Here is a 22,235-nt window from a genome sequence, read left to right on the forward strand (position 1 = left end):
CGGGGGCACACAGCCCTTCCCTCTCAATCCTTTTGCTGCTTTTGAACTGTTTGCACCTCAGCACTGTTCCCCGTGGCTCACCGAGAAAGGACACGCAGACTTTGCAGAAGGTGTGGAACTGGAACTTGCTGGCTGCCTCCAGCAGGGTCTTGGCGTTGGCCGAGTCGATGACCAGGGAGCCCGTGTAGACAAACTCCAGCAGCAGCTCAAGGACGTCGGCCTGCAGGTTGGACAGGACGAGCTCCAGCTTCTCCCGGCCGCACTGGCTGCCGTCTTGCACCGACCTAGGCACAGAGACCAGGGTGTCCTTACCTGCCGCCCTGCGGCCACGGCGCCGCCTCCTCACAGGGCTAGGTCTCTCTGCACACCTCGGTCACGCCCTTCATTTTAGGACTCAAGGGACACAGCAATGACACACCTGAACCTAGCGACCTTACACGGGATCTGAAAGAGAAGAGTCTGACCAGAGATGCCCGGAAGAACAGAAAACCCTGCTTATCACTACTCGGCATGTCCATGCAAAAAAAAGATGCAAATCAAAAAGCATGAGCTGTGGATGGGGACGAGGACCAGGACTGGCCTCAAAGGGAAACAATACGGTTCGGCTCCACTGCTGGCCCCGGCGTCTCCGCCAAACAAAACATGGCCAGCAGGTCCCGGGCCCCAGGGCCCGTCTGCCTCCAATGGGAGAGTGTCCAGCATGACTGAGGCTCCCAAACGTCTGTGATCACAGCCAATCCCTTGATTGCCCAGAAGACTGAGGGCCCCAAGCCGTCCCGGAACCCCGACTCCAACCCCACCTCTTTCCAAAAACATATTGTTTCCTTTTAGGCATGGAAAGGAAGCCCTTCATGACATTGCTTGGAAACTGAGGACGAGACGAGATAGACGGACAGAATGGTTAGAGCCAGGAGGAGGGGAGGGAGAACAACCAAGGACTTCCGCCACAGACAGCCAGCAGCCATGACCTAGGACCTGGCCCGGGGCGGGGCCTCCTGCCACATGGAACACGGGGTCAGAGGTCAGAGTGGCCTGCGTGTAGAGTGTGCATCGGGCTTGTGAACTGGGGGAGCAGGGGAGGGACACAGATATATAAATATGTTTATATCTGGTGTCTACAGAAATACAAAACCATTGCAAAGGCTCCTAAGGCCTGGCAGCCGCGCCCTAAAGCTGGACCTGGAAGGAAACAGATAAGATGAAGCAAAAATAACACCAATCGAGAAGTGACCAAGAGGAGAAACACCCAGAGAGTTAAGAGGGAGGAGGCAGGGTTCTCAGAGGCGATCAGCTTGGCACGCGGTCTTGGCCGATCTGACCTGTCCTGCTTCCCGCACTGAGCCTGGTCCTGCCCGGGGGGCTGAGTTCAGCCACGTGCTGGGAAATGACCTCTGCATTCCTGGCCCTGCCTCCGCACCCTGTCCTGAGGAGGCCAGGGGCCAAGACTCTTGCGACTGGTCCCTTGGGTGCACCTGTGGCTGGCAGTGGGGGTGTGGAGTGTCCGGCAGCTGAGCAGGCTGGCCCCAGAGAGAGGCCGACTCCCGTGTAAACAGGGAGTTAGGGGACCTGGGTGCCCCAGCCCTGCCACCGACAGGCGGGCAGCCTTGGTCCCTCTGGCCCTCAGGCTCCTTATCTGCAAAACAGAGGACTGGACTGGATGAGGTCCAAAGTCCCACAGAGTTCACATGACAGAGGCTGGAAAACACCTTCCCGGGAGACTCTGCTCTACACAACAGAACCTGGAATGCCACCGTTTGAGCAACATTCTCTCCGGTTAGGCACTGGCCTCCCACGGCTTTTACACTACAAATATGACCTGGCAGGGAACAGGTGAAGCAGTGAGCCTGCGTCCAGGCCCTCCTCCCAGGGGTGCCACTCTGCACCTCCACGTAGGATGGCTCATCTGACCAGGGGCCTGAAGGCTTCATTCTGCCTCGAGCCCTGGGCAGGCCCAGAAAGCTGAGCGGAAAGGTACAGGCTAAACAGAGGGTCTGAGCAGAGCCCCTTCTCAAACCCATAGATGTACACAGTGTGTGTGAGTTTTAAAGTGTCTTAACACACCCAGTGTTCTGCTGTCAGGATGGAGTCCCATGCTTGGGTGACTTTGTTAAGTATAAAAATGGTTTATTATATGATCACTTGAAACCACAGACATTCTCCACACCCCAGGCCTCCGGGGCCATCTGGTCAACCTCTTACTCTACTCTGCCTTCCTTCCTACCTGCCACTCTCTGGCCTCCACACCCTCACCCTCACACCCTTCATGCTCTGCAGAGGTCACGTTGGGCCACAGTCAGGGCAGGGCTGATGAGGCCAAAGTAGGGCTGCTCCCCTTCTCCCAAGGCTCACAGCCACTGCTGCCTCCCCCTCTGGCCAGCTCTCCAGTCTCCCCACGAGTCCTCAGCACAAAATCAGTGAAGAGCTGAGGTGGGACTTTAGGATGTGCACACACACGTGCACATGCACGCACTGAAATGCATGTGACTTGTGACCCTGAGAACCAAGGAACAACACTGTGAGGAGGGGTGTTGGGTAGATGGAAGGCCAGTGGAGCCCCCGGCCCCGAGTGAGAGGTCTGATGGGACCTGCATGGCTGCACTTGTGGGGAGATGTTGTCTTGCCCAGAGTCTGAGCCAGGGAGAGGGTCCTGGGGACAAGGTGATGCTCGCATGGCTAGGAGCCAAGGGGTTGCTTGGGGAGGCTCACGGGATGTCAACCATTGCAGGTGCTGTCCAGGGTTGAAGAGGACCGCTGCTCCTGTGATTCTCGGCTGAGGCTCTGCCCCTCCAGACCCCCCCAATTCCCATGGGGGCAACCTGTGGCGAGGAGGGGGCCGCTGGGCAAAAGACCTGTGGGGAGTGGCTGGAGGCCCCTGGGGCCAGATGCCAGACACTGTGAGCTGACCGACCATTCCTCTTGGAATGAGGAACTCTTGGGGACTGGATGGAGACTTTGTCACATGACTGAGTTCAAGATCTGGAGGAAGAGAGGCCCCCGACAGTGAGGCCTCGTGCAGCTCCCCTGCACAGGCATGTTTATGGTCCACACAGGCATTCTCGTGTGGCCGGACAGCTGTGGGGGCAGACGGAGGCCGGTGGCCACTCTCCAGCCCTGACCATCAGACTGTCTTGGGACGGGACCTCTGTGCTCCTTAGACCTCTTCCCTCTGAGCAAGGACCCCCTGGGAGGTATCGCCCTTGATGGGTGGCCCTGGTCACCAGTGGGGAGTTGTGTCCTCCCCAGGTAACCATTCTGTCCCTGTCCTGAGCTGGCTCTGGGGGTCTGAGCATCCCATTTCTCTCAGCCCCATGGAGTATCTGGGGAGCTGCTGGGCAATCGGGGTCATGACATGACCTTGGAGAAGGGGGGAGCAGGGCAGGATCGGGCAGCCCTAGCCTTATCAGGGTGGGGCTATGGACCTGACAACTGGGGGTCGGAGCATGGGAGTGAGGGTCAGGCTGGAGCTGCCCAGTCCACACAGGGCCCCCAGGTTCTATCAGAAGACTAAGACTGCATGGGGTCACCTTCTCCCAAGATGGGGTGTGTCTCTAGGGTGTGGGGCACAGCCTCTGCTTGGCAGGCCTAAGTCTGTGGATGTGCTGGGAATGCCTTAGCCCCAATATTAGGATGTTTGCGACCCCACCATTAACAATTCACTCACGTGGGATAAGAACTGCCTTCTCCAGAATTCAGGACAGAGTGCCTCATCTACCCCTCGCACACCTCAGTGATCAGATGCTTTCATTTTGCAAGCTGGACCTGGAACTGTTGGGGCAGTGGTGGGTGGGGACAGTCACGGAGCAGGGATGAATGTGTATGGTACCCTGCTCTGCTCAGGAGGGTGACCCCACCCTCCTGACGTGATGCCCACCCTGCCCCACGGAGAGGCATTCAAGCGTGTCATCAGCTCCGGGGCACAAACACAAGCACACACCAGACTCATTGGGTCTGAGGACTTTCCTGGCAATAAGTCTGGCTCATGTCATTCTGCCAGTATTAGAGAAGTGTGACTATCTGCTCTTCTAGTCACACTGCTCTATTCTCCCAGAAAAGGGGGCAGACTGCCACCCACAAATGCCCAGCTTCTCGGGGAAGGAGGGCAAAGGCATATGGCTTGACTACTGCATTAACGTCTGTTGGGCTCCCCTCTATCCCGGGTCTGTGCCACTCAATTAGAGAGATCCTTTTAGCTTCCTCTGGAGAGGGAGCTGGTGTGAGAAGCCCAGAGTCTACACATGGGGCTTGTGAAAATCAACCTGCACGAAATCAGTTTGTTCATCTGTTTTCATTTACTATGAAAAGAGGATATAGTTCAAACACATCAGTGGCTCCAACAGGCTTAGCGAGATGAGGGTTTCCGCTGGAAGGTAGAATGCCAGGTCTCTGTCCCATTTGGTGGGACCAGAGGGCAGTGCTCCTCTGGGGCTGGACATTTCCTCCCACACTCTCGGCAGGGAGGGCAGTGTCCCTGCTGTCTCTAAAGAAGAACAGTCCCGTCCCCTCTGATGGGGCCTGCAGCCCGCCCAGCCAGTGAGGGCAGCCAGTGCCCCTGGTGGCACCAACCATCCTCCAGAGCTCCTTGGCTCCTGGGGGACAAGTGAAGGGACTTCTCCTCCATGAGCCCAGAGAGAAAGTCCAGGGCAGACCTAGGTCCTGCTTGCTGGGGTTGAGAAGTGACTCTTGTGACTTGGGGGCTGCATCCCCAGGACCCCACTAGGTCTAGTCTGCTCAAACCTATCCTCCTTCCTTCCTGAAACCTGGAAGGAGGCTCAGCCCACAGTCTTCTCCTCCACTCAGTCCTCCTGGGGTTCCCCCTCCAGCTGGGATGCAGGTGAGGCCTGGTTGTTACGCAGCACTAGCCTTCACATTATCCAAAGACAGAGCTGCAGCTCCTTTTCCTGCCAGGTTTTCACCTGATTCATAGGGACTCAGATGGGGCAACAGATGGATGATGGGGCAGCCCAGCTGTCTCAGTCTGGGCTTTGCTTTGAGCTTCCCCATGGCCTTGTGCGCTCTTCTCCCGGCCTCCTCGAGCCTCTTCCAGCCCTCACTCAAGGGGACCCGGCCCCTCCTGGGTGTGAGGGAGAGGTCCTGCGACTTAGGTACCTGTCTCAGGGGGGGATTGTGTCTTCTCTTGGGCAGATCCTGTGGCCAGTTTACAAGTGTTTCTAATAGATACACACGCGTGCATGAGTACACACACACACTCTGCGTCCCTTTTCCTTGCATATCTGTCTACACTGTCAACACTGAGATTTTATTTCCCTTCCTTACAAACTTTGTGCACAAACAAAATGTGCAGTTTTGTTCTTCCCTGGGTTAGCAAATGGATGATGGTAAGAGCATGAGCTTTGGAGTCAGACCTCAGTTCAAATCCCAGATCTACTGTTTACCTAAAGTTCTCTTGTCTCAATCTCTTTACCTGTAGAATGGGGGTACTAATGGCACCTGCTCCTCAGGGTCAGTGGGAGGGTTTGCAGGATGACATTAGACGTCTCAGCAAGTCTCCCTGTGGGCTGGGTCTTGCCCTTGTCAGAGGAAGAAGACTAGAGTTTGAAACTAAATAAGGGAAGACGAAGGGCAAGAAGCTGTTGCAGCCTCAGCAAAAGTATGAGCACAGGTGAAGGAGGAACAGGTGGACACAGTGGAGGTCGGCCTGGAGCCTGGAGAATGGGGCTCTGGGCAGGAAGTCTGCACGGCCATGGGGCTGGTGGGGTGTGGGGGCTGATGGGGGGCTGATGGGCCGAAGGGGAATCAGAGGCTGGTTCAGAGAGCACTCTGAGACCCGGCTCTCCCGCTCACGGTCCACGTGTCATCTTTATGGATTGCAAGTCTGACCATGACACCCCAGGCTTAAAACAGAGCCCCATGACCCGGCTCCCTCCTCCCACGTCGCCTCATTCCCTCTGTCTTCACCTCGCACTTGGCGTTGCAGGGACACCAGGTCACTTGCTGCCTTCAAAACCTGCTGTCCTGAGGCCCTGCCCCCACCTGCCTGGCCAATTCCCCTCTGGGTTCAAAACCCAAGCCAGATGCCACCTCTTCCCAGGGACCGTCTCTGAATGCCCCTCCCCCTGTAGAGTCAGTCACTCGGCCTGGGAGCTCCAAGCCTCCACTGCTACCCTCATCCTGCTCTCCCAGGTGCACTTCTTTACACTTTCTCCACCAGACCGTGGGCTCCCTGAGGGCAGAGACCCAGCTCATCCAGTGATTCTCACAAGACCTGTACCTGGGAGGGGCTCTTGCTTGTTTGCTGGGTGAAGAGTAGGGAATGACTGCCTTCCCTACGTCTGGCCTGCGGCTCCAGGTGAGGGCATCCACACTGGGGCTGGGGCTGGGGCTGGGACAGGGTCCTCAACGGGGCCAAAGCGGTGAACGCATCACCCGCCCCAGGCTAGAGGTGGGAGGGAGTCCAGTCCGAACCTCGAGGCCTGGGGGTCCCAGGACGGCAGAGGTTGGGTCCCCCACCTCTGACAGTGCTCACCTAGGCCCTCACGAATGTAAGGACCAGCGTGTCATGTCCCACAGCTCGTCTCCACACCCTCTGCTCGTGTTAGTGCAGCTGCCTGAGAGGGAAGACCCTGCCTGGGGTTCGGTGGGCAGGGCACCGTCTCCCCTGCTGGGCCATTTGGGCCACTGCATGTTAAGTCTCCAGGGTCACAGGTTTGGAGGCTCCACAGTCTCGAGGAGACTGAAATGATGTGGCAACATCAGCTGCTACCCGATCACTAAGAATGTGAAATTCTTGAGGATTTTACACGGCCAGAAGGAAATCACCTTCCCGAAGAGAGTCTGCTTTCCTCCCCATGGAAGGAATCTGTTTGCAGCTATCGGCAGAGATGGTGACATGTGCTCATGGTTAGGACGAGAGAAGTAAAATTGAAAATGGCTGCAAATTAAGCTTGTGATTTTGAACTGAAGGGGCGCCTTTGGGCTCTGCTGTGGCCACCTCTCCCGCTGAGTGACCCTCCTGTACGCTGAAGACACAGCCCTGTCTCCGCAGACCTCAGACCTCTCTGGGTTCGGATCCATCCGTCTGGCTGCCTACCAGGTGTCTCTACTTGGGTATCTTCAGGCTGCTAAAACTCGACATGCCAGACGCTCAATGCATCACCTCCCCCTAGCTCTCCCCTGACCTTGGTCCATGGACCTGCCTGTCTGTGACTTCGCCCTTCTCATGTCCCCGTGCTTGCATTTGGGAAGCCCTGCCCATCCCCTCACTGTCACCCTGGGATATCAGAGCAGGAAGGAAACCTGGACATCATTTGAACCAACCTCCTCTATTACAGATGAGAAAACCCGAGGCCTGAGGGAGAGGACGTGACTTGCCTGGGGTCATAGGATAAGTGGCAGAGTCAGATGTAGAACCCAGGTCTCCCAGCTCCCAAGAGGCTGCTCTCTCTCCTCCGGTGACAGCCTTTCAGCTACTGCACCCATCTTTTCCCCTTAGGGTTACTGAGTCACATCCTGCAGTTCTCCTACCTGAAGGTGGGCATCCCCACTCCACTTACCCTGACGGCCTCCACACCCTCAGACTGAGCCCAGGGCCCTAGCCTGGAGGTCAGGGCCTGTCTGCCCATCCCAACCTAGCTCAACCTATCTCTGAGAAGGCCATCTCCCCATCCCCACTGCTCGACTGTCTCTGTCTTCAATTTTTTATTCCAGGCAACCCATCCCTTGGAATATTCTAAAACATTCCAGAATGTTCCTTGCATTCCAGAACATTCCCCACAACCCATCCTTTGCCTGGAATGTTCTTCCTCCTTCTTTTTGGTCTGTCCAAGAAGCTTTCACTACTTTGGGTTCCCAGCTAGTGGTATCTCTTCTCTGTTGTGTGCAAGGTTTTGGTTTACATGTTAGGTCTCTGAAGGCAGTCAAAGAGCTCCTGTGCTCCTCTTGCCCACATCTTTCTAACCCAGGGCTGGGCCATTGCTCAGTGCCAACCTGTCCCTGCATCCTGCCACCGCTGTGCTCTCCAACTGATCTGGATCAGGGACCAAGGGCTAAGATGCCACATCTGCAATCCAGTGGCCAGTTGCTGGTCACTGTCAGTTGAGAATTTGCCAAGAGTGGCAGCACAAAGCCCTCCCTTGGCCTGAAGAAGCCACTGGCCGTGCCCCTTCACCCCAGAGCTCATGCCCCTGACCCCTGTGCTCGGACAGAGAGAACCCAAGCACTGGGGGTGGGAGACCCGAGCTGTCCGTGAGACTGGAAGTCACAAAGAGCCTGCCCCTTCCTGCGTGGCTGGGGCCAGCGCGGCTCGGCGGGGCTCGCACGCCGGGCAGCTCAGCTCTAAGTGAAAGGACACAACAGATTGGAAAGGAGATGCCAGCCAGTGTGCCATCCTGAAACAAAACACAGTCACTCTGGGGTTAGTTGGCAAGTCCAAACACAGCACTGGGAAGCAAGCAGAGGTTCTGTCCTCCCACTCGGAGCACAGTCCCGGCTCAGCGTCCGCCCCGGAGAGGCTGCAAGGCAAAATGAGCAGCGGCATTAATCTGCTGATGGGTGAGAGAAACAGGAGCGTCCCCGGGCCGGCCCCCGCGGCTGCTCTCCCTCACTAAGGCGCCAGAAGGTGGCCCCTCACGTCTTTGCAAGGGTACGAAGCAGACAAATTTAAAAAATCAACATAATGGAAAAAAAAAAAAGATGCTCATGCACCATGAAGACTCATTCAGGTAGAAATAGCCAGGGCAGAGGGCAGAAGGGGAGGGGAGCGAAGGCTGAGAGAGACCGTGTTTAGGACACACCTGGTCTGTGCTCAGATAGCGCTGGTTTTAGGCTCCGAGTACAAGTATCAAGACATGCAGCGTGAATGAGGCTTTAGCTACAAGTCAATTCTCCCCGACTCTGGCTGGGGAAAAGCGACCCCTTGGGTGCCTCGTGCTCCTCGGTGGGGGATGGTCTGGTCGATGTGCTTTCCTGGCATTAAGTTCACTATCGACAGCAGTGACGATGGTGCTGGGGACCCGTGCTGGCCCAGTGGGGGCAGCATGCAAGTGGTCCCTTAAAGTGGAGTCTGCAGTCCTCCTAATCTCAGGGAGGGCTTGTGAGCCACTGAGAAAGCGGGATCCTCGGGGGGTGGGGCAGGGTGTTGTCTACTGCTGGCAGAGGCCCCTGGAGACCAGCAAAGCTGTGTGGGACGGGCTGGGGACAGTGGATGCTCTGAGGCTGTGTGTGAGAGGGCGCTGGGGAGGAGGAGGAGGAGGAGGAGGAGGAGAGATGGCTACTGGCTCTGTGACAGGGAGTCACGCTTCAGGAACCTGCAAGAGAGGGGAGGAGAAAAGCGACACAAAAGCGTCCTACAAAGGAACAGACCCGACCACAGCTGGAAGGAAGGCAAACCTTTGAATCAGGTCCTTGAAATACAAGCTGCAGGAAGCTAGAACATTTTGGTGGACTTCAAACTCTCTGCCTTCAACAACAATTTTCAGGTCTGTAAACGCTTTCGCTCTGCGCTGCTGGTTCAATTCCTTCAACATTTCTGCAGAACAGAGAAGACAGACAGGGCCAGGTTCCCATTAAGAGTTTTTTTTTTTTTTTTTTTAATTAAATTTTTTTTTCAAGAAGTAGAGAAATAGGAGAATACTTGACACTGTTTCTTGGCAAGACTGGCTCAACACTGACAGTCAAAAGAAGTCACAAACATAATGCGTAAACAAGCAGCAACTGGGAGGGGCCACATAACCAAAGGAATAACGACTTTCAAAAGCAAAAAAACAAATACAGAAAAACAAAACAAACGAAAAAAAACCCCCCAAAAAAACCAAACCCAGAAATTGAAAGTCTGGGAGAAAAGATTCCCATACTGACAACCGGAAACAGAGAGAATACATCATCACAGACAACTAAAAACTGTAATTTAACTATGGAACAAGTTCTCCAAATGCCAATGAGTGCCGATGTATTTGATACCAAGTAAAGCATGGCATTGTGATGTAAGATGGGCTGGATATGGTTCAAAGGAATAAAAACCACAAAACCTGCAAAAACAACATCCCTTATGTTAGACACTCACAGCCATGGCTGGGGCGAGCTTCTTGGGGTGGGGCCCCTGAGAAAGCAGGGGTGGAGTGGGGGCCTGACGAGCACTTCCCTTTCACACTTCCGGGACAGATGCAGGGCTGGGGGGGTAGGAGGGGAAGCAAGCAAGGGGCAGGGATGGTCTGCACCTCCTCCCACTTCCTGGGTCATCTCAGGAGCCCCACCCTTCACCTGGGTCTTCAGCACAGGAGAGCCTGGCTTGCAGCCCCAGGAGGTCCCAGGAAGTGGCCTCAGGGGCCTTCCCACCCTGATACACACCTACCTTTGCCTGGTGGCTTGGCCACCTGGGGCCAGCACAGAGAGTGCCCCAGGTCCGTGGGCTCCGAACCTGGGGATGTCAGAAGCTTCTCCCAGACCCACATCAAGGCTCAGAATGAGGAAGGAGGAGAGCCTGACAGCTGCCTTGCTCAGTTTATATAAACTCTTTCACTTGCAAAGTTAAGGCCTTCAGATGAGCAATGCTCCCAACAGCCTCGCCCTGCCGGCCCATCCCCCTATCCCACGGGCCCATGGACAGAGCCTGCCCTTCGTAGTGCTGGTTGCCGGACATCAGAGGTCCAGATACTTGGGCCAGAATGACCTAGACTGTTCAGCAAGTGAATAGGAGAGGGTGGTCTGCAGAACTGAGCCCCACCCTCTAAGTCCCCCACCAGCACCTCAAGCCCTCCGAGTGGGTGTTTGCTGCACCCTAGCTGGTGTTCCGGAATTACCCTCCAGTGTGCCCTGCTCCAGCCTGACCCATCATCTCTGTCTTCTTGGGCCAGCATTGGGTGCCTGCCAAGATGCCCTGCGGAGCCCAGCTCCTCCTCTGACACTATGACTGTGGACAAGCCCCGGTACTTCCTGAGCCTCTGTTTCTCTGTCTGTAAAATGGGGATGGAGGCTCCCATTTTATTCCCAGAGCTGGGTGAAGATCAGATGCTCAGGCCCGGGGATGGCCAAGGGCTTGTGGGCTTTGAGGTCAGCCAGGCCCTTCTTTGAGAGGAAACACTGGGCTTCAGCTCTGCTGAAGACCAAGGAAGATGGTGGGAAGGGGGGGCCCTGGAGCACACCCCACATGGGGGGCTGAGGTGTTCGGGCAATGCTGAATTGCTGTCCCCACCAACCCCACATCAGGCTGAGCTGGAGTCGCTGCAGGACACATGCAGGGGTGTGTGTCTTGCGGGGGCATTGGCTGGGGTCTCTAAAGGCTCCCCGTGGAGCCTGGAGCAAGGGAAACCAGCAGGACCCAAAGCACCAGTGGAGGGTGTGGAGGGCACCTGTGGGGTAGATACGGGGGAACAGACTCAAGGGCTGGGGGAGAGACAGAGATGTGATGGGTGGGCAGGAGGGGTCAGATCCCAAGAGCCTTGTGAGGGGGCTCGAGCTTAATGCTATGGGCACCAGGGAGTCAGCAGGGATTCTGTGCAGGGGGGGTACAAGGGTAGACTCCGGCAGCTATGGCAGAGGCAGGATGGGGGGCAGGAAAGCACCCTGTGGAGAGCTGGGCCTCAGAGCCAGGCCTGAGGGAGAACCTGAACTCTGCCTCCTATCAGTTGTATGACCTTAGGAAAGTTACCCAGCATCCCCAAAGCCTCAGTTTCCCGCTCTGGTGAAGGTTAAAGGAGCTAGCCCGTGGTAAGCTGTTAGCCGTGGGCCCGGCACATAGTAAACACTCAACGGTGGTAGGTTTGATGTTTTTGTTGATGGTGGTGATCACTCTGCAATCCAAGTGAGAAGTGACAAAGGCCTGAATGACAACGGTGACGGAGGGACAGAGAAAGGCAAGTATTTAGGCCGTGGATGCCATGGCCATCCGTCCTGGAGGGACCGTGGCGGGGTGGGGGGTGTGTGAGGACCATGTCCGGGCTTCTGGGGGGGACATCGGGAAGGGAGGGGGTGATGAGTTGAGTTGTGGGCCTAGGGTTAGGGCCGTGGGATGCCTGGGGAGAGGTGGCAGTGGGGACGTGCAGCACGTTGCTGGGGTGGATCCCACACAGGAAGAGCCTGCAGGGTCAGGCTGGGTTAAGGCTGAACTGCTGCGCTCACACATCAGCTCCAAAAAGAGCCACCAACTGAATTCATTCCCAAACCATGAGCCAGATGGATGATGTCATGTTTTTGAGTGAAATCCCTTGGGGGGAAAAAGAGTTCTGGGCTGGAATTCCTGATTTTTGTTCCAGCTTTGCCACTAATTGGCTGGGTGACCCTGGGCAACTTCCTCCAGCTTTTGGTGCTCAATTCCCTCAAGCACCCATGGACACCTGCTCTGGTGGCCCCAGTTGTCACGCTGCACTGAGTGATGGATGCAGCCCCACATGCCTCCTGAGTTAACTGTGCTCAGGACACCGGGAGAACACAGCGCTACAGAGAACGCCACTCCTTCTGGGCCCAAAGCACTCTGATTGTTTTGGAAGATTTTATTTCAAACCAAGTTTCCAGCAATGATTACATCTGCAGCCCCAGACCCAGCCTCAACGCCTGCTGCCCTGGGAATCTCAGGCCGGATCTGAGAGGTGGTGCTTGGAGATCCAGGTCATCATAACTGTAGGCTCTTTCTACTCTCATTTTGTGGAAATCTGGATTTAATAGCTGGGCAAGATTACTCAGTTTCAGAAGAATTTTTCAATTTATGAAAGGGCTCACCAGGGGATTCCTTTTCACAGCAGGGCCCCAAGTACATTCAAAGTATTGATCAGCTGGTATGTGCTTACTGTTGCCCCCTGAGTGCCCAGCTGGAGAGCTGGCATTTCGGGACATTACGACCAAGGATCCACGGAGGAAACCAGTATTGGCTCCAGGCACAAACTGCCCTCCTGCCCACCCCATATTGGCAAGGACAACTCCTTAATGTCTGAGGGGCTTGGAGGCCTGTGGGTTCCTGGGGAAGCCTTTGGACCAGCCACGCCAGTGCCCAGGTTGGACAGTCTGCAAGCCTCAGGGCAGAGCCTGGCAGGGGCTGCGTTTTCAGAGAGGACCCCAGCCGCACACATCCCAGCGCCCTGCAGAATTTGGCTGCCTTGGGCTTGTGAAGGAGGAGAAGTCTTGATCTCAAGGTCCCTCCCTGTTGGCTGGCATCAGGGAATTGTTTTCTGGTCTTCCCTGCTGTGAGTGGGACCCCACACCCTTGCCTTGCCCACCCAAGTGGCTGCCCTGTGCCCTTTGCCTTGCCCCTCCTTGGGGAACTCCCCTGACTCAGACCATCTGGCAGAAAGCTCACACCCACCAGTTTACTAGACTTCTCCCTGACCCCTCCCCGCCCAGTCCTGCCTCTTTTACCACCTAGAAATCTCTGCATCGATTCTCCACCAGCGCCGCCATCCCTCACCTGAGTCATTGCAGCAACCTCTAAGGCTGTCTGCCTGTTTCTGGCCTGTTCCCCTCCAAGCTCTCTCCGTACATCAGCCTGACCATCAACGTCTGTTTTTTTTTTGGTTTAAATATTTATTTATCTGGCTGCGCCTGGTCTTAGTTGTGGCATGTGGGATCTAGTTCCCTGACCAGGGATCGAACCCGGACCCCCTGCGTTGGGAGTGCGGAGTCTTAACTGCTGGACCACCAGGCAAGTCCCCATCAGCCCTTGCTTAAATAAACTTTGCAAGGCTGGGTAGTGGGAACAAGGCCCTCTGTGACGCCTCCCCCAACAAGGCCCAGCGCCTCCCCTCCCCGGTGAGCCCTTCACTCCCCACTGAAGCCCAGGCAGGTCCCCCTCCATCCTTCTCTCATCTCTCTGCCCCCCTGCCCAGATCTTTCTTCATCCCTGCTTCTTCTGGCTAATTACCATCTTATCTTGCAACACCAGTTAAAGTATTATTTTGTCCCAGGCCTCTTTGCCTCTTTTCCCTATTCCTGCCAGATCCCCTTGCCCTCCACCCACCTCGGTGTCCTGTGCTTACTTATTTAGAGCATACTATGTAACTATTTATTTATATGGATGTCTCCTGCACTGCACTGTATTTTCTTTTTATTTTTATCTTCAACACTTAGCACAGGTCCTGGCGTGTATATATATATAGTCCGTACGGTAAATTGCAAAAATTCTTTGCAGCCCCTCCCATCATCAAAGGGTGGAGTTATTTGCCCCACCCTTTGGATCTTGACCGGCCTTATGACTTGTTTTAGACCCCAAAACATGGTCGAAAGGACACTGTGAGTCTGAGCCACAGCCTCAAGAAGTTTTGCTTGCTTTTGCTCATTTTCTCGGGACCCCTGACACCACCACCATATAATCATGCCTGGGCTAGTCTGTTGGAGGATGAGAGATCACATGGAGCAGAGGTGAGCCCTCACAGATGAGCCGCTTACACCAGCCAGCCCCTCACCAATATCAGCTGAGCCTGACCCAGATCAGCTGAGCCCAACCCAAACTGCATAATCTAAATAAGTGGTTGTTGTTTTAAGCCACTAAACCTTAGAACTGTTTGTTATGCTGCAAGAGCTAACTGATATCAAAGGCATGAACAGATGATGAACTCAAGTGCTCAGAGAACTTCCTCTGTGTCAGTCTCTCCTTTGCTGGTGCAGTTTGAAGTTAATTCTTTTCGTTGTCATTGTAAAATTACAATCCTAATCATTTTTAAGTTCAGTAGTGTTAAATACATTTACACTGCTGTGCAATCAATCTCTAGAACTCTTCATCTTACAAAATTGAAACTCTGTACCCATTAAAGAACAACTTCCCATTCCCCTCTTTCCCCACCATCTGGCAATGACCATTCTACTTTCTGTCTCTAAACTCGACTATCCTAGGTATCTCATATAAGTGGAATCATACAGTATTTGTCTTTTTGTGACTGGCTTATTTCACTTATCATAATGTCCTCAGGGTTCATCCATGTTGTAGCATATGTGAAAATTTCCATCCTTTTTAAAGTTGAATACTATTCCATTGTATGTATTGATCATATTTTGCTTATCCATTCATTTGTTGGTGGGCACCTGGGTTGCTTCCCCCTTTGAGCTCTTGTGAAGAGTGCTGCTATGAGGCTAATTCTTAACCCCAACACAGACATCTCTAAACACCCCCGTCTCAAACTCCATTATATGTGGTTAGGGTAAACCAGCTCTGTGGATCCAGCAGCAAGTGGCATCAGAGGGAAAGGAGACACTAGGAAAGGTCTGCCTGGGGCTGGAGGCTTTGCTTAGAGGAGAGTGAGGCCGCAAACAGAACCAACACTGGAGATGAAGTTGCAGCCAAACTTCTGCATATTTTTCACCAAACGACACAAGTTATTTGTCAGAGACTAATGGGCTCGTTCCAGCTGGACCAGAAGGGCCGTCTGAGGTGGTAATAAAGAGGAAGAGATGTCAAATATTAAAAGGCAACGAATTTCAGTGGCTTTGCAGCAGAGTCCATTAAATCAGAGCCCCGAGAAAGGCTGTGCGGCCAAATAATTTTTTTCAGAGCTCAAGTAAGAACCCAGCTAGGTGATAAATGCACCCGACTCCACTGGTATTTATGACACCTATTTGATAAAGGACCCGAAAAAATTATAAACTCAAAGCAGTTGTGAAATATACTGAGATAGCACAGCAAAGACCCTCATGCACACCCAGAGGATAATTCATTCGGGACCAGGAGCCTGACATGTGCCGACACCGTGGGGACCAATGATGGCTTCACACAAACAGAGCCTCCTGCTGCTTCTGCCATAGCCGGTCAGGGAGCGGCCAGCCTGCCAAGCCGGATGCTGCCCTTCTTCCTCCTCCCTCTCCCACCCATCAGATATACACATCTCCCTTTGCTCCGCTTCCAAGGAAGTACTGGGCTCAGAATCAGCCTGGAGAGCCAGCTGGGCTCCAGCTTCCTGGTAAGATGGGATAAAACCCGCCGTGGGCTGCACGCCCAGCCTGAGTCGGAGGGATGGGTCTTCTACTGGGAAGTCACCCAGTCCCAATCCCACCAACCTGCGGGCAAACCCTCCCAGGAAACGGGGTTCTCTAGAGCAGGGAAGCGTGAAAGACTCAGGCTTCTTGCCTGACTTAGCATTTTAGTAAGGAGACCTTCTGGTTGTCCTGCTGTCCGAATGGAAATTTCTGCCATTTATCTGAAAGGGAACAAAAGCCCTAAGAAGAGTCGCCCCCTCTCACCAGCCTGCCTTTTCCGTGTCGTCCAATGCTGGGTGACAGACCTATTTCTCAAGCATCAAAGGTCCTTTCTCTTCCTCAGTCCCTGCCCCAGGGCTGCCCACCAGTGAGTGCTCACTAAGCATTTGCTCGGCAGAATGAAGCTTACATTTCAGTTGGAACATTCTTATGCCCTCCAAGATGATATAAAAATCATTGAAATTTTTCCCCTTCAGTTTCTTTGAAACCCACCTAAAACTAACAGAAACATCCCCCTCTCTTCCTCTGTCTCTTAGAGTCAAGGACTGACCAGAGGCAGCTGCCAGCCTGGGCATGGGGGCAGCATGACCCAGAGACCTAGATCAAGCCGCAGAATCAGCATGACTGCCTCATCTACAGGCCCACCCAGGCAAGGAATGCCTGATCCCTCATTCCTAAACTCCTGCCCAGTGGCTCCCAGAGCCTTCTAGGACCTATTCGTAACCTTTGTTTATAGCTTCACTTCTATTCATGTCCCCACACACCCCTCAGCCCTTTCTCTAAGTTCATGCCCGCTATATCCTGTTCCTTCACTTTGGTTGTTTCTCTCTGCCCCTTTGGCCAACTTTCCCCCAACACTTGTTTCTTAGGGTCTCATCTATCCCCTAAGCCTCAGCTTAAATTCCATCCTATAAGAATTCTTACCGAGTTCCTGGATCACAGACCTCTCCTGTGGTCCCACGAGACTTTGTTGGTGCCTCAATTGCAGTAGAGATCCCTGGCTGCCTAATTTCAGAGGAATGTCTGTCTGTCCGTCTCCTTTCTAGGCTGTGGTCTCCTGGAGCGCTTGCTTCTCTGCCCCCTCCCCCTCCCCCCCACCCCCCCACCCGCCCCGACACCTGACACCATGTTTTCCACAAAAAGTTCCTTTCTGATTGGAATTCAGGGTGTGTTACAGACCAGATGCAGACATGTTCTGGGTGGTAAGAATAACTTCCCCAAAACATGAGCCAAAAGAACCATTTGAAATGTCACACTTGTGTGGAATCAGACGGAAAGAATGCAAAAATCAAGCCCCTTCTAACTTCAGGAGACATCAGTGTTAATAATAATGATGATGACCCCACACTTTGTATGGCATCTATGGCTGCTAAAGCATGGTTACATTGATTAGATCCTCCTTGGGGAAGGATTTATCTATTCTGTTCAGTGCCAATGGCTTTGAAGAGCCTAAAAAGCCCTCCTGGGAAAGACTGACCACCCCACCAGCTCTGCTGAGCACAGGTGCAGCCTGGAGCCCTCAAGGCAACTCTTCAGAACAGGGGGCTTCACACACAGTGGCCAGAGAGAGGTGGTCTTCTCAACTTTCCAGGTTCCCAGCTGCCTGGATGGTAAGACCTGCCCACATGTAGGCCAATAACTGGCCACCTTCACCGACAGCTCTTGCCTTGTGACCTTGGGGTAGGAGGCAAAGGGAATGGTGTTTTGTTTGGGGAGGGATGGGGGAGGCTGGGGGACAGAGTGTTAGGACCCCAGCACCAGCTTTGAGGAGCCTGGCCACAGGGTGGTCACTGCAGAAGTGGGGGCAGACCTTTGGCTGAGCAGGAAGGCCACTGGGCAAACCCTGAGGCTGTAGTTGGAGGGAAGTGCCTGGTTAGGTCAACACTGGCAGCTGTTAGTCCTTCCTGCCCCAGTAAAGAAGGTTCTGCCTGGCTCCTTCTGCTGCTTTGAGGTTGGAAGCTGAGGGGGGGAGGCGGGAATGCTCTGAGCAGGAGAGGGTGAAAATGTCATGGTGGGAGGGGGTCAGAGAGCTCTCGGGAAAAGGCCAGGGCTTAGGAAGCTTGGGTGGGAAATGAGGTCAAGACCAGTGTGCAGAGAGCTCTGCAAGGAGCTGGGACTCCAGGGTGACACGCTGGAGAGGGGAGGGCTGATGTGCAGTGAATTAAGCCTCCAGGTGATTCAGGTCAGGATGCTGAAGGTGGGGTTCACGAGGGCCTGGTGGGAGGCCAAGGCAGATGAGCTGGGAGCAGCCAAGTGGTCAAGGATTTTGGAGGGAAGGTGGCCCCCTTCAGGGGCTAGAACTTGGTTAGAGCTCCCTCAGGGAGGTGGGTGCCCGCAGGGGCCTTTGTCCTCAGGATCAGGGGAGGATGAGACTGGGTCTGGCAGCAGGGACAGAGTTGAAATTGATGTCTGGGGTGGGGGTGGGGAGCACCCCCTCCCTCTGTGCTCTCATAATGCTCTGTGCCTCTGTGAACTGTGTTCTGCCTATAGTACATTTAGAGACACTGTTTCTTCTCCACCAGAGTGTGGATTCTTGGAAGCCGGGGCTGGTTCTTGGCTACAGGGACTAGAGTCAAGAGGCCAGGACAGATAGTTGGGGCCAAGTGAGAGAACCAAGTTCAGCACCTTGGAGAGCTCTAAGTGTCCAGGGGTCAGGGCAGAAAGCAGGGAGGGCTTTAGAGAGGTTAGGGGTGCCCTGGAGGAGGAGACTAAGTCCACAGCTGAATGAGGCTGAGGTGTGGACATCCCCTTTCAGAGGCAGACTCTGGGAACTTCAGATACCTTGTGTCTGTCCCACTCATTTATCCATCAAAAGGGTGTTGTCTCCTGTGTGCTGGTCACTGGGTGGGGTCCCAGGGACACACATGAATGCACATGTTCAGAGACCTGGGGAGCTGACTGTTTAACGGGGGACACACTAAGTAACTGTGATGCCGGGTGAGAAGTTTTAGTGGGGCACACATCCGGCAGAAGAGGAGCAGAGGAGGGGGCTGGCTCTGCCCCATGGAGAGCAGGGAGGCTTCCACGGGGCTGCGATGGTTAAGGGAACGCTGGAAAGATAAGTAGGAGCTGACCAGGTGGGCTGGGGGGGCAAGGTGTGAACCACACGTATGTACGTGTGTGTTTGAGTGAGCGGTGTGTATAAGTATGTGGGCAGGAACATATGGCGTGTGTGAGCATGTGATGTGTGTATGAGCACGTATGTACGCATGCATGTATGTGTACGAGCATATGTGTGTATGAATATGTGTGTTTGAGCATGCGGTCTGAGAGGCAAGCCCATATCAGGCTGTGAAAGAAACAAAGCCTCCCGAGGTCTTTATCCCACAGGAGACTGGGTGCCGTGGGTGGATTTTATGAGAGGGAGCGAGAGAGTCAGTTTTATCTCCTACACTCAAAAAGGCTGCTCAGAATCAACCGTGAGGGGTCCCACATCCCACACCGGGGCCCACATCTTCACACTGCACCCGCCCCCATCGCCCCCGGCCTTTCGCACACCATCAGGCATTCCCTTCTTCCCAATGGCCACTCTGCTCTTCCAACCCATTCTGATGCCCTCCTCTGAATTTCCCAGGCACACAGTCAACCAGCTGAAGCACATTTGTCAGGTGCCTTCAAGGTGCAGGGCACAGGGCTGCGAGCTGGGGTCGGGGGTGGGAGCTGCAGAGGAGCCGGGGCAGTAGATGAGCCAGACCATCCCCGTCCTAGGGGAGAGTGAAGCTCAGTGGGGACACAAGGCGCCCATGGTGAGGAGCCGGGTAAGAGCTACATGGCAGTCAGCGGGGGTGCTGAAGTCCTCCTGAGGAGGGAGAGACGGGTGGCCCGGGGATGACCAGGAAGAGCAGGGGGTGTCGGGTGATGGCTAGCTATGTCACCGTGGAGAACCAAAGGCACACGAGGAGAGGTATTATTCTTAATTTAGCTCACAGTCTAACACAGGTTTACTGAGGACCTACTATGTGCCAGGCCCTGGACTACGAAGATGAAACCAGTTTCCATCCTCAAGGAGCTCACGGTCTGAAGGGGGAGGTAGACGCTGCAGTGAACACAGGTGAGTTTGGTTGCTTGGCGTTGGAACCCCCTTTCTACTGGGGAGAACCCCAAGATGCCTGGGGAGCTGGGCCTTGTCCCTGTGGGAGTGGAGTGGAGGCAGCTCCCTGGCAGCTGGCATGCAGCCAGGAGACCTGGGCTCGGCTGGTCTGATGCTCGTGCCCTGGACTTGGAGGTTCCAGGGTGGAGTGCAGGGCCAGCCAGCCATGGTGACTGTGGTGACCGGCGGAGTCAGCGGCTCAGTGGCACTTGAGCACCGGCGGGGGAGATGTTGCCAGGGCAGGGTCCCAAGCAGACAGGCCCTGTTGGGGACCGGTCTGTGCTGCCTCCGTTCCTGCCCCAATTCCCAGCGCAACTCCTTAGCCTCAAATAAAGATCTGCTCTGCTGAACTCTGTCAAAGCTGTAGACTGTGGTGGGCGTCCCAGGACCCGAGTGGGACAGACATGCATGCACCCGTGTTACACTGTGTCGTATGTGGCGTGATGAATGCCCCCTTAGCAGAGCCGCCGAGGGCGTGGGGGGAGCACAGGGTACAAGTGGGTGAGGGGAGGTCTGTCTGTGCAGAGGCCTGGAGCCCCATGACAGGCTGGATAAGCTGTGCTTAGAACCTGTAGACTGTAGGCCTGGGAGGGAAATTTAGAAAAGCCGCCCCAGTTGCCTGGGGCACAGAGGGGTGGGATGGATGGGGGGCAAATGACTGGAGGTGGTGAGACCCTGCCCTGAGGGGTTGCTGCTATTGGGCAGGTGAGTGGTGAGGGTGAGGCCTGGTCTGGAGCCTGGAGGATGGCGGAGGGGGCTCTGAGGTCTAGGGGGAAGCAGAGCCATGGGGCTGTGAGAGCCCATGTAGGGCTGGGGCCGAGGCGGGGATTTCTGACCACCGTCCCTGACTTCGGAGCTCCAGGGTCCCCTACCTCCGGGTGAGGCCTGGGGCATGGCATTCAGAAACCCGGTGCAGGTTGCTGCTTCTGTTCCTTCTGCATCGTTGGACGAGCCCCTCGGACAGATGGTCTCCAGGCCTTGCCTCTGGGGCTGCGAGGACAGTGGCCCTCCTCTGATGAGGAGCCATCAACCTTTGTGCTATCCTGGGCTCTGCTACTACCATTTCACAGCTCTCTGTTTTACCTTTCATTATCTTAGGGGCGAGACGTCAGATTTCTGAATACATGTGAGAATCTGTAGCTGGGGCCCGCCAGAGAATTTGAGTAAGGAGGTGTCAGTCCTGCGTGTACCCCCAGAGAGGCATGAACTCAGAGCTCAACTAAGCAGTTGAGCGACTCCAGGTGCCCAGTCTAAAAAATGCGCCACCTGCTTTCTTCACCTGGGGCAAACGTGGAGAGTGCGGCCTACCCTCCATCCCTGGCCAGCAGGCAGCCCAGGGCAGGGGGAGCCCACAGGGGGCCCTGCTTCCCTCCTTCACTGCCCTGGATTCCCAGAGGGGCCTGGGCTCTCTACCTGGACTGGCCACCATGATGGCCCCATCCTGTTTCACCCAGAGGCCCTGCTGACCTGCCTTCCACCAGGCTCCTGGGAAGCCTGGGTGAGACAGCTGTCTGTGTAGGTGAGCAGAGGGGCTGGGTGGGGGAGAGGCGAGGGAGGGGCCCCAGAGCTTCTGCACCCAACACTGCAGACCCCAGAGGAGGGCGTGCTTTGGAAACAGAAGAGCAACAAGGACCCAGGTGAGGAAATGATACCTCAAATAAGGGATGGAGAGCCCAACAACCAGACACAGTCCCAAAGCCTAAATTGTCATGGGCTACATCCTGTGGAACCTTGCTCTGTCGCAAGCTTCCTGAAGGGAGTCCCTCAAAGGCTCCGGCCAGCTGGGCTTTGGGACAGTCAGCCCCCTGCCCGAGGAAGGGGCAGGGAAGGCACAGAGAGGGGGCGGGAGGAGGTGCTGGGGAGGATGGGGGACCAGACAGGAGAGAGAGACAAGGAGCGGGGGACTCATGGCCCTCCCCCACGGTTCCAGCACATAAATCAATCGTTTAAAAGGATTTGTGAGAATTAGTGACCCGGAGCTGGGAGTACAATCAGCTCAGTTACCCAGGAAAAGAAGGAAGTGAAACGGGAACCCCAGATGCCAGGGCCTGATGGCAGCTCAGAGCTCCGTGAATCGCATCGCAGGAGAAGAGAATTCACAGGCCGAGAGGACTTGGGGTGAGGAGGCAGGGCAGGAGAGTGCGTGCGTGTGTGAGCGCGTGCGTTTGGGGGGGATGGGGACTCCTCTCTGCCTCACTTGTCCCTCTATATTCTTCTCGGAGGGGGTGTCTCTCCGTGGCCGTCTGCCCCTGGGTCTCCATCCGTGCTCACCCCTCCTGAGGGCCTGGGCAGGGTC

The 22,235-nt window shown here is 55.1% G+C and overlaps 1 protein-coding gene across 4 annotated transcripts in view; it reads right to left on the bottom strand.

Moving 5' to 3' along the window:
• KLHL29 (kelch like family member 29) overlaps positions 1-22,235 on the bottom strand; it is a 311,822-nt gene that overhangs the window by 16,055 nt on the left and 273,532 nt on the right. For all 4 annotated transcript variants that reach the window (XM_059893549.1, XM_059893547.1, XM_059893546.1 and 1 more), the window contains 2 exons: positions 9,346-9,484; positions 82-284 (listed from right to left, as the gene is read on the bottom strand). In XM_059893549.1, the coding sequence (XP_059749532.1) occupies positions 82-284; positions 9,346-9,484 (342 nt within the window). The remainder of the gene's footprint in view (positions 1-81; positions 285-9,345; positions 9,485-22,235) is intronic.

The sequence above is a fragment of the Balaenoptera ricei genome, chromosome 13, assembly GCF_028023285.1.
Source record: "Balaenoptera ricei isolate mBalRic1 chromosome 13, mBalRic1.hap2, whole genome shotgun sequence".
Classification (NCBI taxonomy): Eukaryota; Metazoa; Chordata; class Mammalia; order Artiodactyla; family Balaenopteridae; genus Balaenoptera; species Balaenoptera ricei.